General features: G+C 42.2%; 2 protein-coding genes across 2 annotated transcripts in view; one reads left to right on the top strand and one right to left on the bottom strand.

Annotated features, from left to right (window-relative positions):
- Window positions 1-17,947, bottom strand: part of AOPEP (aminopeptidase O (putative)) — a 296,802-nt gene that overhangs the window by 39,294 nt on the left and 239,561 nt on the right. The window lies entirely within an intron of this gene.
- Window positions 1,614-17,947, top strand: part of FANCC (FA complementation group C) — an 80,103-nt gene continuing 63,769 nt past the window's right edge. Inside the window, exons 1-3 of the mRNA XM_065745676.1 lie at window positions 1,614-1,710; window positions 10,519-10,564; window positions 16,433-16,606. Coding sequence (XP_065601748.1) covers window positions 16,442-16,606 — 165 coding nt within the window. The 5' untranslated portion in view covers window positions 1,614-1,710; window positions 10,519-10,564; window positions 16,433-16,441. The remainder of the gene's footprint in view (window positions 1,711-10,518; window positions 10,565-16,432; window positions 16,607-17,947) is intronic.

Here is a 17,947-nt window from a genome sequence, read left to right as displayed (position 1 = left end):
CTATGAACCAGACTCATAGCACCGGGTCTGCTATGGGTGTCAATGCATACGGGTGTCACACCCAGAGCTCAGAGCTGTGCTGTGCAGATGTGCTAGATGTGTGGGAAACATCCTAGCCACTTTGCCTTGTTGAATTGCTGTTTCCCACACAAGTACTCTGGAATTTCTACAGCTGAGCCCTCAGGTGCTGGCAACTCAATAATATTAAATGCACACAACGAAGCTCCCACTCACTCACTTTTTAACAGCGTGGCGGCACGCTGCCCGGCAAACCCGACCTCTACTAAACCCAAACTTTCCTCACGTCTCCCTTGCTGGCATGCCCCGCCCGCTGCTCAGCCCGGGGCCGTTCCCAGCACCACGAGCACAGCCCTCCCCCGCCGGCCCCGCCCCCTGCGCCTGCGCACGGCCTTCACAGCCGCCTGCGCCTCGGCGGAGCGCGCGAAAATTCCAAAACAGCGGCGGGAGCCGGGCCGCGGGGTAAGCTGCGAGGAGGGGGCGGGGCTGAGGGGCGGCGGGCGGGAAGAGAAGGGAAGGGAAGAGAAGGAATAACTCCCTTTTCGCGCCCCCTTCCCAGCCGGTCCCCCCGCCGCCCCGCGGCAGGACGGCCCGCGCATGGCTGGGGAGGGGAGGGGAGGGGAGGGCGGGGGCCCACATGTTCCTGCTTTGGTTCTGACCCTGACTCGGGCAGGCGTCGGTTCCAATGGGTTAGTTCTGGGTGCACCTGTACAGGGGTCTGTGTGCCTGTATATGTATACGGTATTCGCCGTATCTGTGGTAGGTGTATGGTGTGTGCCCTGCTAAAGAACAGGGGCCGTTTTGAGTTTAGGATCGTAAACGTAGATGATGAAACTGCAGCTTTCTCTTGAGCATTGTCCAAGTCGTTCTTGGTGTGGAAGAATAATTAAAATGGGATAACAGCTCTAATACTATATCTGAGTGATCCATCCTACTCTAGGTAAGCTAAGGGACATCACGTTCTAGCAATAGGCCTTTGAAAACATGGAGAATGTGAAGAATTTGGCAATTTTTCTAGTATGTAATTATAGTTAATAATTTGAAGCACGTTTATTTTAAAAATTTTCCCTGTTCAAAATCCTTGAGACACACACACATATGTATGCATGTATATGTATTTGTAAAAGATTATTCATCTGCTTTCTCCATTACAGTTTATTTGTATTCAAGTCCATATTCTCTGTCCAAGGTTAAAAAATTGTGCTACGGAGAAACTTGTATGTTATTTCCACCAGGGTTTGAGATATTATCAAGTTATGTTGTGAGCTGACGTCAGTGAATATCTCCTGCTCGTTAAATTCTGGGATTGCCGGAAAGCCCAATTCATTGGCTATGTGTTGTGGTTTTTTTTTTTAGCCATGCATTCCCCCCCCCTCGTATATTTGTTCACCACTGCCATCTCTTGGATAGAAGCAGGTTTGCTGAACGTTCATCATCATGTGTCCTCTAGTGGCTGGTTTTGTGAGAAGCGTGCAAGCTCTGCTGTATTTGCCCCTCAGAGGAGCCTTGTCTTTGGAAGTATAGGCACTGGGAGTCTGAAACAGACACTGAAGTCTATTTTTTCTTACAGGTACAGTCGAGATTTGATGATCATTTCTGCACATTTTTAGTTTCTTATGGAAATGGGGTCTACATGATTGGACATCTTCCTGCCTTCAGCTACTAAGAATTGAAAGAATCAGCCAGCTTTAGGTAAGTTTGAAAGCAGGACAGAAGCCTTGAAAGCAATTCCTTATATATTTTAGTTTGCCACAGAGTCCTCCAATCCAGTGATCCCATGCATGTGGGCCAGCTGGCCCCTTTGTGTGCCAGGTTGACCTTAGGATGCCGTCCTGATTAGGGGCACCAGTATGAGTTTGCTTTTGTGACTAGTGTTATGGATAGTTAAGTCAAACAAATTTAGCCTTTTGAAAGTGGACAGTTGTTTTCCTCAAAATAAAGTGGTCTTGTGCGCTCAGTACTCTTGAGCCATCATCTCTTAAGCAGTCTATCAAACTGGTTTGATACTGGTTTGATAGACTGCTTAACTGTATACCGGTTTTCTTTCTTTTCTTCCTAAAATGTATGTTACAGTATTGACCTACAGTTAAAAAGGTCACTCTTGGACAAAGAATTATTCCGAAGGATGAGTGAAGAATCTTGTAATGGGTGAAACAACTGTTTCCTGAAATAATCAGTCAGAAAATGGTACAATCCTTCTATTTATGTGGAGTTGTTTTGGACATTTACAAGAGAACGCATATATTGCATGAAATAAAAAATCTTCAGTTCATAAGACTTCTTCATTTTAACGTGTACAAGATGATTTGTAACAAACTGGTCTGAAAAAATAGGTAAAAATATGACAGGCTGAGAAGAGCTTATGTGTATGAACAGCAGAACAGCTGCTGTAATTCATATAAAATCCTTAATTAAAAGATTTTCTCCAAAGTGGGTATTCTCATATCTGTTTTTCTGATTAATATTGTTGTAAATGACTACTGTTATTGATGTTGCTAAAATGGTAGCATTTGTGAAAAATCTGTATTTACTTTTATGTAGCTTTGGACCCTTTTTTCTGTCTTGAAACTTAGTAGCAAATCCCACTAATTTCTGGGAGTGTTTTAGGTCCAAATAGTGAAATTATTTTTAATATCATAGGAATGTAGAATATGTTAAATATTTTCTATAACAATATGTTGTTGTTCTGTCCCATTAACTTTGTAGCCATTTTGAAAGTATTTAAAGACTAGGAAGACTAGTCATAGATGTGTTTAGTAAGATGATTAATCAAAGCTATGCATAGGCTGGACTTAGACTTATTTGTGCATTTTACTTTAGAAATGGTGATTTTAAGGTGGCTATGACAAGTGGTATACAATAGTCATGATTTGTATTGGTGATACGAAAGTACTTGTGAATATTATAATCATAAGTAGAAAAATTGACAATAATGAAAACTTATAATTTGAATCTTCTGAACACTAGAATTTTTTAATCAGAGTCTCTTCAACATCTTTGAAGGGGTTTTCTATCTGTAAGAGTCAGGAATGGACTCTCATCAGATCTACCATATTTGCATGATGTTTCTGCTAAATTTTTTAAAGTGTCAGTATGTAGTTGCAGGTTTATGACATCTGACTTCTCTGTGTATATTTTTTATTGTTGTTTTGGGTGCATTTTTTACTTTTAATAGAAATTCTGCAGATAAGTAATGCCCTGACTTTTAGTTGTATGAATTTATACCTTAAAATTGGTCAATTACCATCAGATGACCCAAACTGATAAGGAACTCTCCTCCCATGTAACACTAAAGCTATATGGCTTTAATTTCTTACCAAGGATGGCGTTGTTAGATTGTGACTTTTTCATGAGCAGATGAGACAAAAAATCTTAGTGGTAAATCACGGGATCCACTATTAGCACAATAAAAAGCACACAAGCACAGAATAACGCGGGAATAATTGACTTAAGAATTCCCCACATGAGTGCCTCGTGGGTTTTAATGTCAGTGCTGTGTCTCCAGTCTAGCTGCCTGCACAGTCAATTGTTCCTGCAGTACAAGTTTGACTGAGTGAATCACTGAAAGCCTTTGCTTTCTATGTTTCTGAGGAAACTTATCTCTTCTTTTTTGCAAAGAATGAATGGGCTGATTTAATGCCTGTGAATAGCATGAAACCCTGTCAATGGACTCAAGTGACAAATGTCTGTGGGAGTGTGTTAAGATAATGTACAACAAAAAGGTGTAAATGTTGATGTGGATATCATGAAGTTATTTTTTATTCTTCTGAAGAATACATTTTTCTTTCTCTGTCAGGTGTACTTAGTGCCATAAATACATCTCTATTCAGAAGATTTTTTTTCACTCTTGAGGCTATTTCTGGGTGTGGGTAGTTGAGGAGAGGGGACAGAAGTGTCCAACTGTTTGGCAAGGTTTTCTTAGGCCTAAATAAATCAATTTTTTTCACTTGCAGACTCACTGATACAGGCTATGTGAATGCTTTTCTCAGAACTACAGTGACCTCAGCTGATGTTAGAATAAACACATACAGTTGTTACTTACTCTTACCACACAAATATGTATCATAAAGACTGAAAAGAAAATATTTTCCATGTTTTTTTTGTCTGGTCATTTTCTTTTGGGTGGAAATTCCTCTTTACCACTGCAACTGTTGTGCCATATTATTATTCTATATTTGAGAAGCTTAAGTTGAATAGGAGCCTATATTTGAGGAAATCCTTTGGAAATAGTTATGGCTAATGCTTTAGAAAATAATGAGGCCCACGTCCTTTACTTCCTGTAATTTGTTTCCTTTGTGACTTTGGACAAGTTGTTTGCTGTATGTGCCTCTATTTCATTGCGATTAGGATGGTTATCTAAAAATACTTAAATGCCGTAGAGCTGACATTTCAATGAAAGGGACCTTCTTCTTTACTACATTCTACTTACTAGTATAAGTAATAGAGGTTCTTTTTTCAGTAAACTTTGGGAGGAAAATAATTCACTTTGTAACAGCAAGACAATTTTATAAGCTGTATGACTAGCATTGTGTATCGTAACAATGAGCAGTATTTTCAGTGATGTTCAAATTCTTGTGCTTCAGAGTTTGGACCACGTATCTAGTCTTCTGATATTTTTATGTAAGTCAGGGGTAGAACATGGACTTAACAAAGTTGCCTAGCAATTAAAGGAACATAATTGTTGCAGTTTAGTAGACTATTTGCTCTTCTCTGTGTCTAGATGGATTGTACTACCCCTTGTGGTTGGATGTGTGTTTTTATGTTCAGATAAGATTTATTTCTCAGGATGTTCTGGAGAGAAAAGGATAGAGAAAGCCTTCTATACTTTTGAATTTTCATTAAAAATACATAACTGAATTTAAGCAGGAGGCGACAGTGATAATGGCATGTAAATATTTAGCTGAGAAAGTACAACTTGTATGTTGTACAAAAATGACTCTAAGTGTGTCAGTACAGTTCATTCGCATTTTTGTATTGGATTATGTAAAGCTATGTGAGAGGATACTATTTGTCTGAAGAAGATAACGAGAATTTAAGGCGAAGTTGCTATCACATAAACCATGAGATACTGAGTGATGCGTTAGCTGGCAAGTTGGGTTTAGGAGAAGTGATGCAAATGGTAGCTTTCATCTTAGAGGGATTTGCTCTTATTGCAAATAGTAGTGTAATTTTGCTGATGTTGGTGAGTCTTTCTTATCTGGGTGATGTCAGTGCTGTCAGTGGACCAATTGAAATTTAGGCTCTATTGTTACTTGTTAAAAATAAATAAATAAAAATAAAAATTGGCTGCTAATGTAAACAGTATGAGAATTACTTTCCTGATCATATAACCTGCTAAAAAACATGTAATGTGTACAGTGTTTAGAATATGCATATCATAGGTTCACATACAGTTGATTTGTGATGTTATTAACCATAGTGAAGGTAAATTGGTGTTTGCAATGATTGGACTTCTTTCAAAAAGGGGTAAAATAGATTACTTCTATGTTCACAGATGTTCTTCAGAATCAGTTTTATTGCCTGCATTTCATTGGCTGAACTGGACATTTTTCCTCTCTAGAACTTCATTTATTCTTTGTCTGCATTTTCTTCTTCACTGTTGCCAAATAGCTAGGCTGAGAAAGAATGGGTATGATTGAAAAGTCTCTGTCCAGCAAAATAAATATGAGAATATTTTAACATTCAGCTTCATTAGATTTACCCCCACCTTCCTCCTCACTATGTTTATTCCTCACACACTACAACAAAGGTCACACTGCAGTGACTCGAGTGTTACTAGAATATCTCAGAAGGTTTGCTGCTTGGAATGTGCAATATGTGTGTGTTTTGTTGGGAAAATACATTGAAAAAAGATATTACACTCCACCACATGAGTCCACAACCGTTTCTAGGTCAGTAAGGTGTATACTTGTCTATGCTTTTGTTAGCCATGCCTTGTAAATCATTTCTTACTCCTGCGATGCTACCTTGGAATTCTAGAGGGCAGACTTTGACCTGTTCAGGACACGTTGCAAGGGTCCCTTGGGACTCTCTCCTGAGGGGTAAAGGGGTCCAGGAAGCCTGGATGCTCCTCAAGATGGAAATCTTAAAGGCACAGGAGCAGGCTGTCCCGGAGTCCTGTAAGTCAAGCCGGAGGAGAAGAAGACCAGTGTGGATGAACCGGGATCTTTTGTTGAGACTCCGAGAGAAAGGAAGAGTGTATGTCCTCTGGAAGATGGGACAGGCTACCTGGGGTGACTACAGAGAACTTGCCAAGATTTGCAGGCAGAAAGTTAGAAATGCAAAAGCCCAGCTTGAACTTAGACTGGCTACTGCTGTAAAGGAGAACAGGAAACCCTTTTACAAATATATTAACAGCAGGAGAAAAACTAAGGAAAATTTTTCTCCTTTACAGGAAAATTTTTCTCCTTTACTTGACGAGGCAGGGAACGTAACCACAGAGGATAAGGAAAAGGCTGAGGTTCCCAATGCCTTCTTCACATCTGTCTTTAATAGACAGAACAGTTATCCTCAGGGTACTTGCCCTGACCTGGAAGTCCGGGACGGGGCGCATAATGCACCCCCTGTGATCCAAGCAGAGACAGTCAGAGATCTGCTCCTCCATCTGAACTGCCACAAGTCCATGGGGCCAGATGGGATCCACCCAAGGGTGCTGAGGGAGCTGGCAGAGGTGATTGCCGAGCCACTTTCTGCCATCTATCAGCATTCCTGGTTATCTGGAGAGGTGCCACAAGATTGGAGGCTTGCTGATGTGACTCCCATCTACAAGAAACGCCGTAAGGAACCCGGGGAACTACAGGCCTGTCAGCCTGACCTCGGTATCAGGGAAAGTTATGGAGCAGATGATCTTGAAGGAGATCACACAACATGCGCATGGCAACAAGGGGATCAGACCCAGCCAGCACGGGTTCACAAAGAGCAGGTCGTGCTTGTCCAACCTCATCTCCTTCTATGACTGGGTGACCAGACAGGTAGATGAGGGAAAGGCTGTTGATGTAGTCTACCTGGACTTCAGCAAGGCCTACGACACGGTCTCCCACAGTATTCTCCTGAGGAAACTGGCAGCCTGTGGTGTGCACAGGTTCACTCTTCTCTGGGTGGAGAACTGGCTGGAGGGCCGTGCCCAGAGGGTAGTGGTTAATGGAGTCAAGTCCAGCTGGCGTCCTGTTACGAGTGGTGTCCCCCAAGGGTCAGTTTTGGGGCCCATCTTGTTTGATATCTTTATTGATGACCTAGACGAGGGAATTGAGTGTACCCTCAGTAAGTTTGCAGATGACACCAAGTTGGGAGGATGTGTCAAACTGCCTGAGGGTAGGGAGGCCCTTCAGAGGGATTTGGATAGGCTGAACAGCTGGGCTGAGCTCAATGGGATGAGGTTTAGTAAGACCAAGTGCCGGGTCCTGCACTTTGGCCACAATAACCCCATGCAATGCTATAGGCTTGGGGCAGAATGGCTTGAAGAATGTAGAGAGGAAAAGGACCTGGGGGTGTTGGTTGATGCTCGGCTTAACATGAGCCGGCAGCGTGCCCAGGTGGCCAAGAAGGCCAACAGCATCCTGGCCTATATTAGAAATAGTGTAGCCAGCAGGAGCAGGGAGGTGATCATCCCCCTGTACTCAGCTCTGGTGCGGCCGCACCTCGAGTACTGTGTTCAGTTTTGGGCCCCTCACTACAAGAAGGACATTGAGGCCCCAGAGCATGTTCAGAGAAGGGCAGCAAAACTGGTGAGGGGTCTGGAGCACAAGTCTTACGAGGAGCGGCTGAGGGAGCTGGGATTGTTTAGTCTGGAGAAGAGGAGGCTCAGAGGAGACCTTATTGCACTCTACCACTTCCTGAAGGGGGGTTGTGGTGAGGAGGGGGTGGGCCTCTTCTCCCTGATAAATAACGACAGGACGAGAGGGAATGGCCACAAGTTGTGCTGGGGAAGATTTAGATTAGACCTGAGGAAACATTTTTTCTCTGAAAGAGTGGTCAGGCACTGGAATGGCCTGCCTAGGGAGGTGGTTGAGGCACCATCCCTAGTGCTGTTCAAGAATTGTTTAGATGAGGTGCTGAGGGATTTGATTTAGTAGTTCAGTGGGTAGGGATAGTGATAGGAGGATGGTTGGACTAGATGATCTTGTAGGTCCTTTCCAACCTTATAAACCTATGAACCTATGTTTCATCATATATTTTTACTTTTCTTTGGTGGTACATCATGGTGTTCTGAAGAGACACTGGTCAATCGGATGTGAAAGAAAAAAGTAAGTAGTTCAATGGTGAGCTAGCAGACCCATTTCTTTCTAGTCTGGCTTCTCTTTTGGAGGATGTATTGCTCTGCTTAGTATTAGTATAGACCGTTCAAGTCTGGTATTTACTTTATTGCCTTGAAACAAATTTCCAGTTTGTACATGAATCTAATTCCCTGCTTTGTGATATGGACAGTTTTATGTGGGCCTTACTGGGTTTTGCTCTGATGCTGGAATTCTGTTATATTAGCACCTCATATTGGTCAGCAGTTTACTTGATTGCGTGCTTTGTCAGAGATATAGTTTGTTTTCTTCTGTTACATTTAACTTTTTCTTTCAAGTACTTGAATTGTTGGACTCTTAATAACCCCATTGACACTCTTTTTCTTGTTTGTTTATTTGTTTCCAGAAGAATCTTCCATTGGTTTCTTACCAGACTTTTTATTCATTTGGTGTCTAAAGACATAGTTATCTGCTATGTGGACTAGTGGTTGCATCTTTTGAGTATAGAAGTAATAATTAATGGCCTTGTCCTGTTAAGTTTCATTAGGGAAAGGTAACAAATAACATCTGTAAAATTCAGCAGTGTCACTCTCAAATGTCTTTCGCATCTTTTGCTGCTCCCTGAGGTTAAAGGTAGGAGTTGGATGGATATTATGGGATATTATTTTCTGTCTTTTGCATTAGAGAAAGCTTTATTCTTAGGTAGCTCAGATGGTGGAAATCAGAAAGAAGGTCTCCTAAGACAAGCCTGCAGTTAGAATCAAGTTCTAACATTAAGTTTTGTGTTATTAGTGTTAACAAGGAATGTTCATAGATAGTATTTACTAGTTCTGAATGTCATAGCCTGGTGAACAAGGAGTAGAAGTCTATGATTGTATAGCCCTTTGGAAGGGCAGAAAAGTGTCAGGTGTGGAGTTTTTCAAGCCTTGTAAAAATGGAAATTTTGCCTGAATCCCACCAATGCAGTATGTACTTCCCCAGAACGTCAGGTCTTTTCCATTCCTGCAGTGTAACATGACAAAACTGGAAATACTACTCTGCAGTTTTTAATGTTATTCAGAGTGAACTTGCGTAGGAGGTATATATATACGTAGGCTGTCCATGAAAGTAATCCTGTCAGTGGCCATAGTCCCTTCATGGTAAGAACTGAGCTGTTTTCTCAGTGAGGCCTGACAATGTAATTTGGAAAGCAGATGTGACAGCTATTAAAATACCAATATTAATTATCAGAATCAATAGAGAAAACAAATACAGAGATGTGGAATGCTACTTACTTTCTCTTGGAGATTAGTGATTTTATCACCACTTACCTCAGCTTGACGACTAGTTAACCAGATTTTGCATCTTGCTTAACGAATGTTGGCTCCTTTCTTTTGACAAAACTCTCTTGGTGGTTTTCTGTTTGTTTGTTGGTTTTCTGATATATTTGTGCACAATTTGTTTTAACTTAGAAAGTCTGCATAAAAGCATGCTGTTTTCTGTAATGAGTGTTTTTTCTTTCTGGAAAATATGTGGGTTGTGGCCACAAAGGGGAACAGGCAAACTTGCTTTTATCTGAAGTTATTAAATTAAAAAATCAACACTAGTCAACACCGCATGTAAGCATACCATCCTTAATCAAAGTGGAAATTGTCCTGCAGATTATTTTTGATTGGTATACTGCCAGTTGTGTTCAACAGTGTGTTAGTCTTAACACCAACCTATAAGCCAGACAGTAAATCTGTTTTCTCAACAAAGGATACTGAAAAATAAGAAGACAAGAATCATAGTATGTATATTTAATCTGTATATAGTTTTTATTAAATTTGTCTTTCCGAAGTTTCTAAAAAATATGAAATTTTTATCAACTACTACATTTTCTTTTTTTTAATCCCAAAATATCATCTAGTAGGAATTAAATTTGTGCTTTGTTTGCAACTGTCTTTAAAAGATAGAAAAAATGAGTTAATAGTCTTCTCTGTATTACTGTGTCAGCTGTGCTGTATCATAACACAATTAAGGGTGATTAAGGATTCAAAGTCATGCTATCTTATGATTATAAAATATATCAGTGTTTATCAATCTCCCAATATCTATTAGAGAAATAAGCATGAATAAGAAGACTGTTCTGCTTTTTGACGTGTTAACAACCCTAAAAAAACATTTGGAATGTAAACTGTCCGTATACACTCTGTTAGCTCTGTGGTGAACAATTCCACATTGAAGACTTTCCATCCTGATGTGATGTAAATATTTTAACTGGTTTTCTTTTTTTTTCTCCCCTTCAAAGCAGGGATTGCTGATGTTTATGATTTGAGAGAGAAGTTGAAAGAACGGTAAGTGAAGTGTTCTTTGGAGTGTGCAGCTACTTCTCACCAATTCATAAGAGTACACAAATGAGAGCTTTATACCTTGAATATAACTTTTAATCACTGTTACTTGGAAACCTTTAAGCTGTAATGTAAAGCAGTATTATACCTTAATGGTATAAAGAGCCTTCTACTTGAAATGCTTTTATTTATTTAAAAATAGTAACTGAATATACAAGATTGAAGACCAACAAAGTAATAAAAGTTTAGTAGTAATTTTTGTTAGTCTGTTAAAGACAAAACTGGGGACACTGAAAGCTATGAAAGTGTTTTTTTTTTCATGGAATTTTCTAGATAGACAAATTCCTTATGAGGAACTGTTATGATTCAGCAATGGTTGATTCTCTTAATGTTTATTGTATAGCTTATTCCTGAGTTTCAGGATTTGGACTACTGAAGAAGTTGCTTTGCTTTTATGTGACTTCTGTCTTATATGATTTCATTCTGAAAGATTTTATTTGTACCGTTCCAGAGAAGAAGTCTTTGTTCTTGCTACCTTACATACTGGTTATACAAATGTGATTTCATTTTCAGACTACATACAGAGATAGTTGTGGAGAAATTTTCTTTGAAACTTTGCTGGCATGTCATCAGTTTTTGCAAATAGCTCTTTATTCAGCTTTAGAGAATGGTATTGATTTATGTCTTCTATGGATGTCTGTCTGAACGTGAATGGACAGGTTTATGTCTCTTCTGTACTGAGGACTGTCCATTTCATGCAGTATTCCATGTCACTCCTCACCAGCAGAGAGCAGAGGGGCAGGATCACCTCCCTCAACCTGTTGGCCATTCTTTGGATGCAGCCTAGAGTATGGTTTGCTTCCTGGACTGTGAGGGAACATTGCTGGCTCATGTTCTGCTTACCATCCTTCAGTACCCGCAGGTCTTTTTCAGCAGGGCTGCGCTCAACCTTTTCATCCCCCAGCTCGTACTGATAGTGAAGGTTGCCTGGTCACAGCTGCAAGATCTTTGTTGAACCTTGTGAGGTACATCTGAGCTCGCTGTTCAAGCCTATCTTGGTGCATCTGGGTGGTATCCCATCCCTCTGGTGTGTTGACTGCACCCCACAGCTTGGAGTCATCAAAAAATTGCTGAGGGTGCACTTGACCCCACTGTCAGTGTTGTGGATGAAGATATTAAAGAGTATCAGTCCCAGCACTAACTCCCATGGGTCACCACTCATCACTGATCTCCATCCAGATGCTGAACCATTGATCACTGCTCTAAGGATTTGATCCTGTGTCCTGTTCTTTGTCCATTGAACAGTCAACCCATCAAATCTGTATCTTTCCAATTTGGAGAGAAGGATATTGTAGAGTACTGTGTCAGAGGACTTATTGAAGTCCAGATAGATTACATCAGTGGCACTTCCCTTGTCCATTGATGGAGTGACACCATCATAAAAGGTCACTAGGTTGGTTGAACAGGATTTGACCTTGTTGAGGCCATGCTGGTTCTCCTGTATCACATCCTCTATCTTCCGTGTGCCTTTGCATAGCTTCCTGGAGGATCTGGTCTGTGATCTTTCCCAGCACAGAAGAGCGATAGGATGGTAGTTCCTGTGATCATCCTTTGTATCCTTCTTAAAAATGGATGTGATGTTGCCTATTTTCCATTCACCAGCGACTTCACCTGATTGCCAGGACTTTTCAAATCTCATTGGGAGTGGCTTGGTGACTACATCAGCCAGTTCCCTCAGGACTCTGGGAGGCATCTCGTCAGAACTTACAGGCTTGTGGATGTTCTGTTTCCTCAGATGGTCACGAGCCTGATCTTCACAGTGTGAGGGATGTTGCTTCCCCAATCCTCTCCTACCAAATGAAACATTTCAGGGCTGTGTGGCAGGCAGTTTTCAGAGAAGACCAATGCAAAGAAGTTGTTAAGTATCTCAGCCTTCTGTTTGTCTGTTGTTATCAGCTTGTCATTCACTAAGGGCATATGCCCTGCTGGACTTTCCTTTTCTGGTTGGGGTACCTGTAGAAATCTTTCTTTTTCTTCTTCGAGTCCCTTGCCAAGGGTGTAATTCAAGCTGGGCCTTGGTTTTCCTGACCCCATCCCTACATGCCCTAGTAGCTTCCTTATAGCCCTCACATGGTACCTGCCCCTGTTCCCACTGCCTGAGCATTTTCTTCTTGCTCTTCAGTTTGACCAGTCCTGGTTCAGCCATTCTAGTCTAGCCTTCCTTTCCTGATTTGCTACACCTGGGGATGGTGAGTTCTTGCATCCTGAGGAAAGCTTCCTTAAAGATCTGCCAGCTCTGCTCTGCTCCCTTGCCCAGGAGGACAGTTTCCCAGGGTGTTTTGTTGAGTAACTCTGAGAAGAGCTTTCCTGAAATGTAGCATCCTAATTTTACTCTTTGCCTACCTCATATCCTTCTGGAGACTCATATCCCTCGACCATAGCATGGTTATTACAGCCCAGGCAGCCTCCAGTCCTTATGTCACCAATTGGTTCGTTTGCTTTGGTAAGCAGCAGGCCCAGTACTAAATTCTGTCTGGTGTGGCCTTCTATTAGTTGACTCAAGAAGTTATCCTCAATACATTCCAGGAGCCTCTTGGGTTGCCTATATCTTGCCATGCTATTTTTTAGCAAATGTGGGTGGTTAAGACCCCAGCAGTATGAGTGCTTCTGATTGCAACACCTCCTATAGTTGGAGGTTAAACACTTCATCAACAGGCTAAGCTTGATGGAGTAGCCTGTAGCAGACACTGATCAGAAGGCTCCCTTTTGCTGCCTCGGTCTCTTAACTATCACCCGTAGGCTTTCAACTTGCTCATGACTATTATTTAGAGACAACTCTTCACATTCTATTCCTTTTCTGATGTAGATATCAGTATCCCTCTCCCCTCCTTCCTTGCCTGTACCCTCTGAACAGCTTGTAGCCATAGACAGCCACACTCAAGTCATAGAAATCATCTGATGGTAACTATACTGTGGTTTTCTAGTAGCACAGTAGCTTCCAGCTCCTCCTGTTTGTTTCCCAAACTGCATGCATTGGTGTAGAGGCACTTCAGCTGGGCAGCTGTTCTTGTCACCTCCTTAAAGGATAACATCTTCATTCCTTTTAAATATTTCCCTTGATTTTCCACATTGCTTTCTCCTATTGCCCCAGCAGCCACTGCTTCATCATCTTAGGATTTTGTATGTGCTGCAGTGTTGCTAGCACCTCTCAAGGCAGCAGGTCCTTCAGGGCACCCTGCTAGCACCCTCTCCTGTCTAGCTATGGCATCCCACACCTTATCATAGGAAAGCTCACTATCCCCCCTGTTTTCCCTTCAGACCTAGATCAAAGTCCTCCCAATGAGCCCTATTAACTTTTCCTCAAGGACCCTTCTTCCCCTTTTAGAAAAGTGACCCCCATCTGGTGTCCATAAACCTGGTGTCATATAGGCCAGTTGTGAAAACGCCAAAGTTGTGATGACAACACCAGCCTCAAAGCCAGGTTATTTAAAGATAAGGTCTTCTGGTTTGTTTCCATTTCCTTCCCCAAAACAAGAGACAGAAGAAAAGATGATCTGTGCATTCAATTCCTTTAGCTGTTGTACCAAGGCCTGGAATCCCCCTTTGATACCCCTTGAGGCACACGTAGCTGCTTCATCTCTCCATATGTGGAAATGCAGCAAGAGGTGTGGCCTGATGGCTGTACCAGGCTTCGTAGCTTCCAGGTAACATCCCTCACCTGAGTCCCAGGAAGACAGCAGACGTCTTAAGAAGACGGCCTACTTGGCATGTTGAGTATTCAGTTCCCTGTAGGAAGGAATTACCTACAACTCATACCTATCTCTTCTTCAGTGCTCTAGTCTTGATGTTGAGGATAGGTTTTTTGTTTGGTTTTGTTAGGTTTCCTGGACTGAGTCATAACCCACAGGCCAATCTTTTACATCCAGGGCCTCATACCTGTTGCAGGGAGGCATCTGGGGGCATGGAGTTAGTAAGGAGGGTTTTTGTACGTAGATTCAGTTGCAGACTTGCCTCCATCCTTACCTTTCCTTTGTATTCTTGCCTCCAGCCTTGCAGTTTTTTTCCTTAACCTGATGTGATACAGGCTGCCTTGGGTTTGTATTTTTACCTTTGAAATCGCTTGTTTGTGTACAAGTGAACTGTTACTTCTTTGCTCCTTCTGTTCATCCCCCATGATGTTTTTTAATCTATATATTTCATTCTGTAGCCTCACATAAGGCAGGACAGATCCTCTGCCTGCTCGTACTTCTGTTAAGCTGTTAAGTCTGCTGCACCACGATGCCAGTGAAAGGTTCATGCACTCTACACAGCCAAACGTCTGAACAGCTAAATGATTGCCTCCAAATTCAGTCAGGGTTGCAACATCGGTCCTGACAGGCAGACACCCTAGCTCTCCTTTGGGTGGACGCCATCACTTAGTCTCTGTCTTCTGGGGGTGTTAATCATGCAGCTTAGAGTGGGACAAACTTGTACTTTGCAGGTGACAATTGTCTGATGAATGTGTCTCTTTAGCACATAGGGTACTTGTGTTCCCTGCTTGCCTGTGCTACACAACTGCCTATGCAAACTGCCACACCACGCTTTTCTGACACACCACTCTCTGCCCATCCTGTTCACCCTGCTCCTGAGTGGCAGGTTTTGTGAGTAAGGGGATTCAGCCACTGTTACCCTGGCTCCACTCACACCGTGTCAGTCCTGCTGCATGTCAGGGACTGATAATTTCCTTAATAACAGCTTTTTTGGGAGGGATTTACCTTTCTTTTCTATTTTGATTGGATATAAGGAAAAAGTCTTTTACGATGCAGATGGTGTGATGCTGGAGCAGGCTTCCCAGAGAGGTGATGGATGCCCTGTCCTTGGAGATGTTCAAGGTCAGGCTGGACCAGGCTCTGAGCAACCTGATCTAGCTGTAGGTGTCCCTCTTCATTGCAGGGGAGTTGGACTAGATGGCCTTTAAAGGCCCATTCCAACTGTCACCGGTTTGTGGGACAGTTTGACCTGGTGCCATGACAATTGAGGCAGAGGACCCACGGGCCCACACCCTAGGGAAGGGAAAGGGGGAAAGGGAAAAAAAAAAAGAAGGGAGATGGGCCTAGGAACAAAACAGCGGCAACGATCTGAAGAGGAAAGCTAATTTACTAAATCAGATATCAGAAAGCAAAATAACACAATATAATACAGTATAATTAGAATTGAGGCTAATGAATCAAATAAAATGAGCAAGAGAGAGTGTCCGATAAACCGAAGGCCTTACGCTAACGCTGAAGGCGGACGGCTGCAACAAACACCCACTGCTGAGTCCATCCCGAAGGGAGGAGAGAGTCCCTTGACTGCAGACAGTTTCTATCTTTCCCTCTTGGCAGAAATACGTAAAAATGCAAAGCATCACACAGTCCTCTGGGGAATGTAGTTCTTCTCTTCTGAGACAGATACACCTGGAACTATCGATGATCCACGGAGCTGGAGTATTAAATCTTTAACTCTTAATGCACTACATGATGTTATGATGTGGAATATCAATAATACAACAAAAATCATAAAACCATAACACCAACTCAAAAGATTCTATGATATATTAAGGTGATCTACAATAAATACAACTTCTGAATTTCTCATATTCTAGAGTAAATAGTGAAAAATAAGGGCCAGATCTGGATTAACTGATAAACTGGTAACTGATGTAGGAATCCTAACTAACAGAAGGGAGTGGAAGTGAGACTGAAAAAGAATACATCTGTCAGTATGACAGGTCAAACCTGGTATTTATTGTGTTTAGTTTCAATAGAAACTCCTTCCCTTTCACGATCTCAAGCCAGTATTTAATTATGCCTGGAGTTGTAATTTGTTTTCTTTATTCTTTTTATTTTTTTAAAGCATTGTGGAATGGCCCAGGATACTACAGTGCCTAAACTGAACTTCAAATATTGGTTGGATAAAGCTATTGAGTGGGGTCAAGCCACCACTGTGGAAACCCAGAAGGATGTCTGTCTTCACTTGCCCCAGTTGCAGGAGTTTCTACATCAGACTTATGAAACTCTGAAACATATGGTAAGTGACTTTTACGGGAGGAGTGACCTCTTTTGAAGGCAGCCTCAGAAACAATCTGCACCATGTTTGGAAGAAAGGGAATCAAAGAGGCTTCTGTTTCTAGCCTGAGGTGTCACTAGATCAGAGAAACAAACTGGGGAAACAGTCCCAGGTAATATAAACAGGAATGCGCTTACAGTTCCCCTGATTTATGGGGGGGTGGAGCTTTTTCTTATTCTCAGAATCACAGAATTGTAGGGGCTGGAAGGGACCTCTAGAGATCCAACCCCCTTGCTAAAGCAGCTCCCTAGACCAGGTTGCACAGGTAGGCCTCCATGTGGGTCTTGAATGTCTCCAAAGAAGAAGACTCGACCACTTCTCTGGGCAGCCTGTGCTCTGTCACCTGCACTGTGAAGAAGTTCTTAGGCACATTTATGTGGAACTTCCTATACATCAGTTTGTGGCTGTTTCCCCTTGTCCTGTTGCCACGCACTGCTGAAAAGTGTCTGGCCTCGTTCCTTTGCCTCCCACACCTTAGATATCTGTTAATATGGATCAGACTCCCTCTGAGAGACCCAGGTCTCTCAACCTTTCCTCATAAGAGAGTTGCTCCGTGCCCTTTATCATCTTTGTGGCCCTCTGCTAGACTCTTTCCAGGAGATCCCTGTCCTTGTATCGACAACACCAGAGCTGGAAACACTACTCCAGGTGAGGCCTCACCAGGGCAGAGTAGAGTGGGAGAATAATCTCCCTTGACCTGCTTGCCTCACTGTTTTTAATGCACTCTAGGATCCTTTTGGCCTTCTTGGCCACCAGGGCACATTGCTGGCTCATGGCCAACCTGTTGTCTACCAGGACACCTCGGGTCTTTCTCTGCAGAGCTTCTCTCCAGCATGTCATCCTCCAGCCTGTACTGGTATGTGTGGTTATTCCTCCCTAGGTGCAAGACTCTACACCTGCCTTGGTTAAATCTCATATGAGATTTAACACACAGACTTCTGGTATGTCAGCCATTCCTCCCACCTTTGTATCATCATAAACTTACTGAGGGTGGACATTATTCTCCTCATCAAGGTTGTAAATGAATATGTTGAACAAGACCAGAACCAGCTCTGACCACTGTGGAACACCACTAAATATTCCAACTGGAGTCTCTGAGCTCTGCCAGACACCCAGTTCTGCATTGGTTGTCATCATGTGATTTTTTTTTTTCCCAGCTAATGCTGTGGTCTCTTTAAAAAACTCTTTAAAAAGACAAACGAGATTTTTTATTTCCTGCTTGACAGGTGGTAAGGGGAATTATTTAGAGGCATTCACATGCAAAATTGTAACTGATACTTTAAAATCTCAGAGAGTCTTCTG

This window comes from Cyrtonyx montezumae, unplaced genomic scaffold (assembly GCF_038088225.1).
Source record: "Cyrtonyx montezumae isolate F1298 unplaced genomic scaffold, pur_monq_1.0 scaffold_36, whole genome shotgun sequence".
NCBI lineage: Eukaryota > Metazoa > Chordata > Aves > Galliformes > Odontophoridae > Cyrtonyx > Cyrtonyx montezumae.
This window is presented reverse-complemented; position numbering and strand designations above follow the sequence as displayed.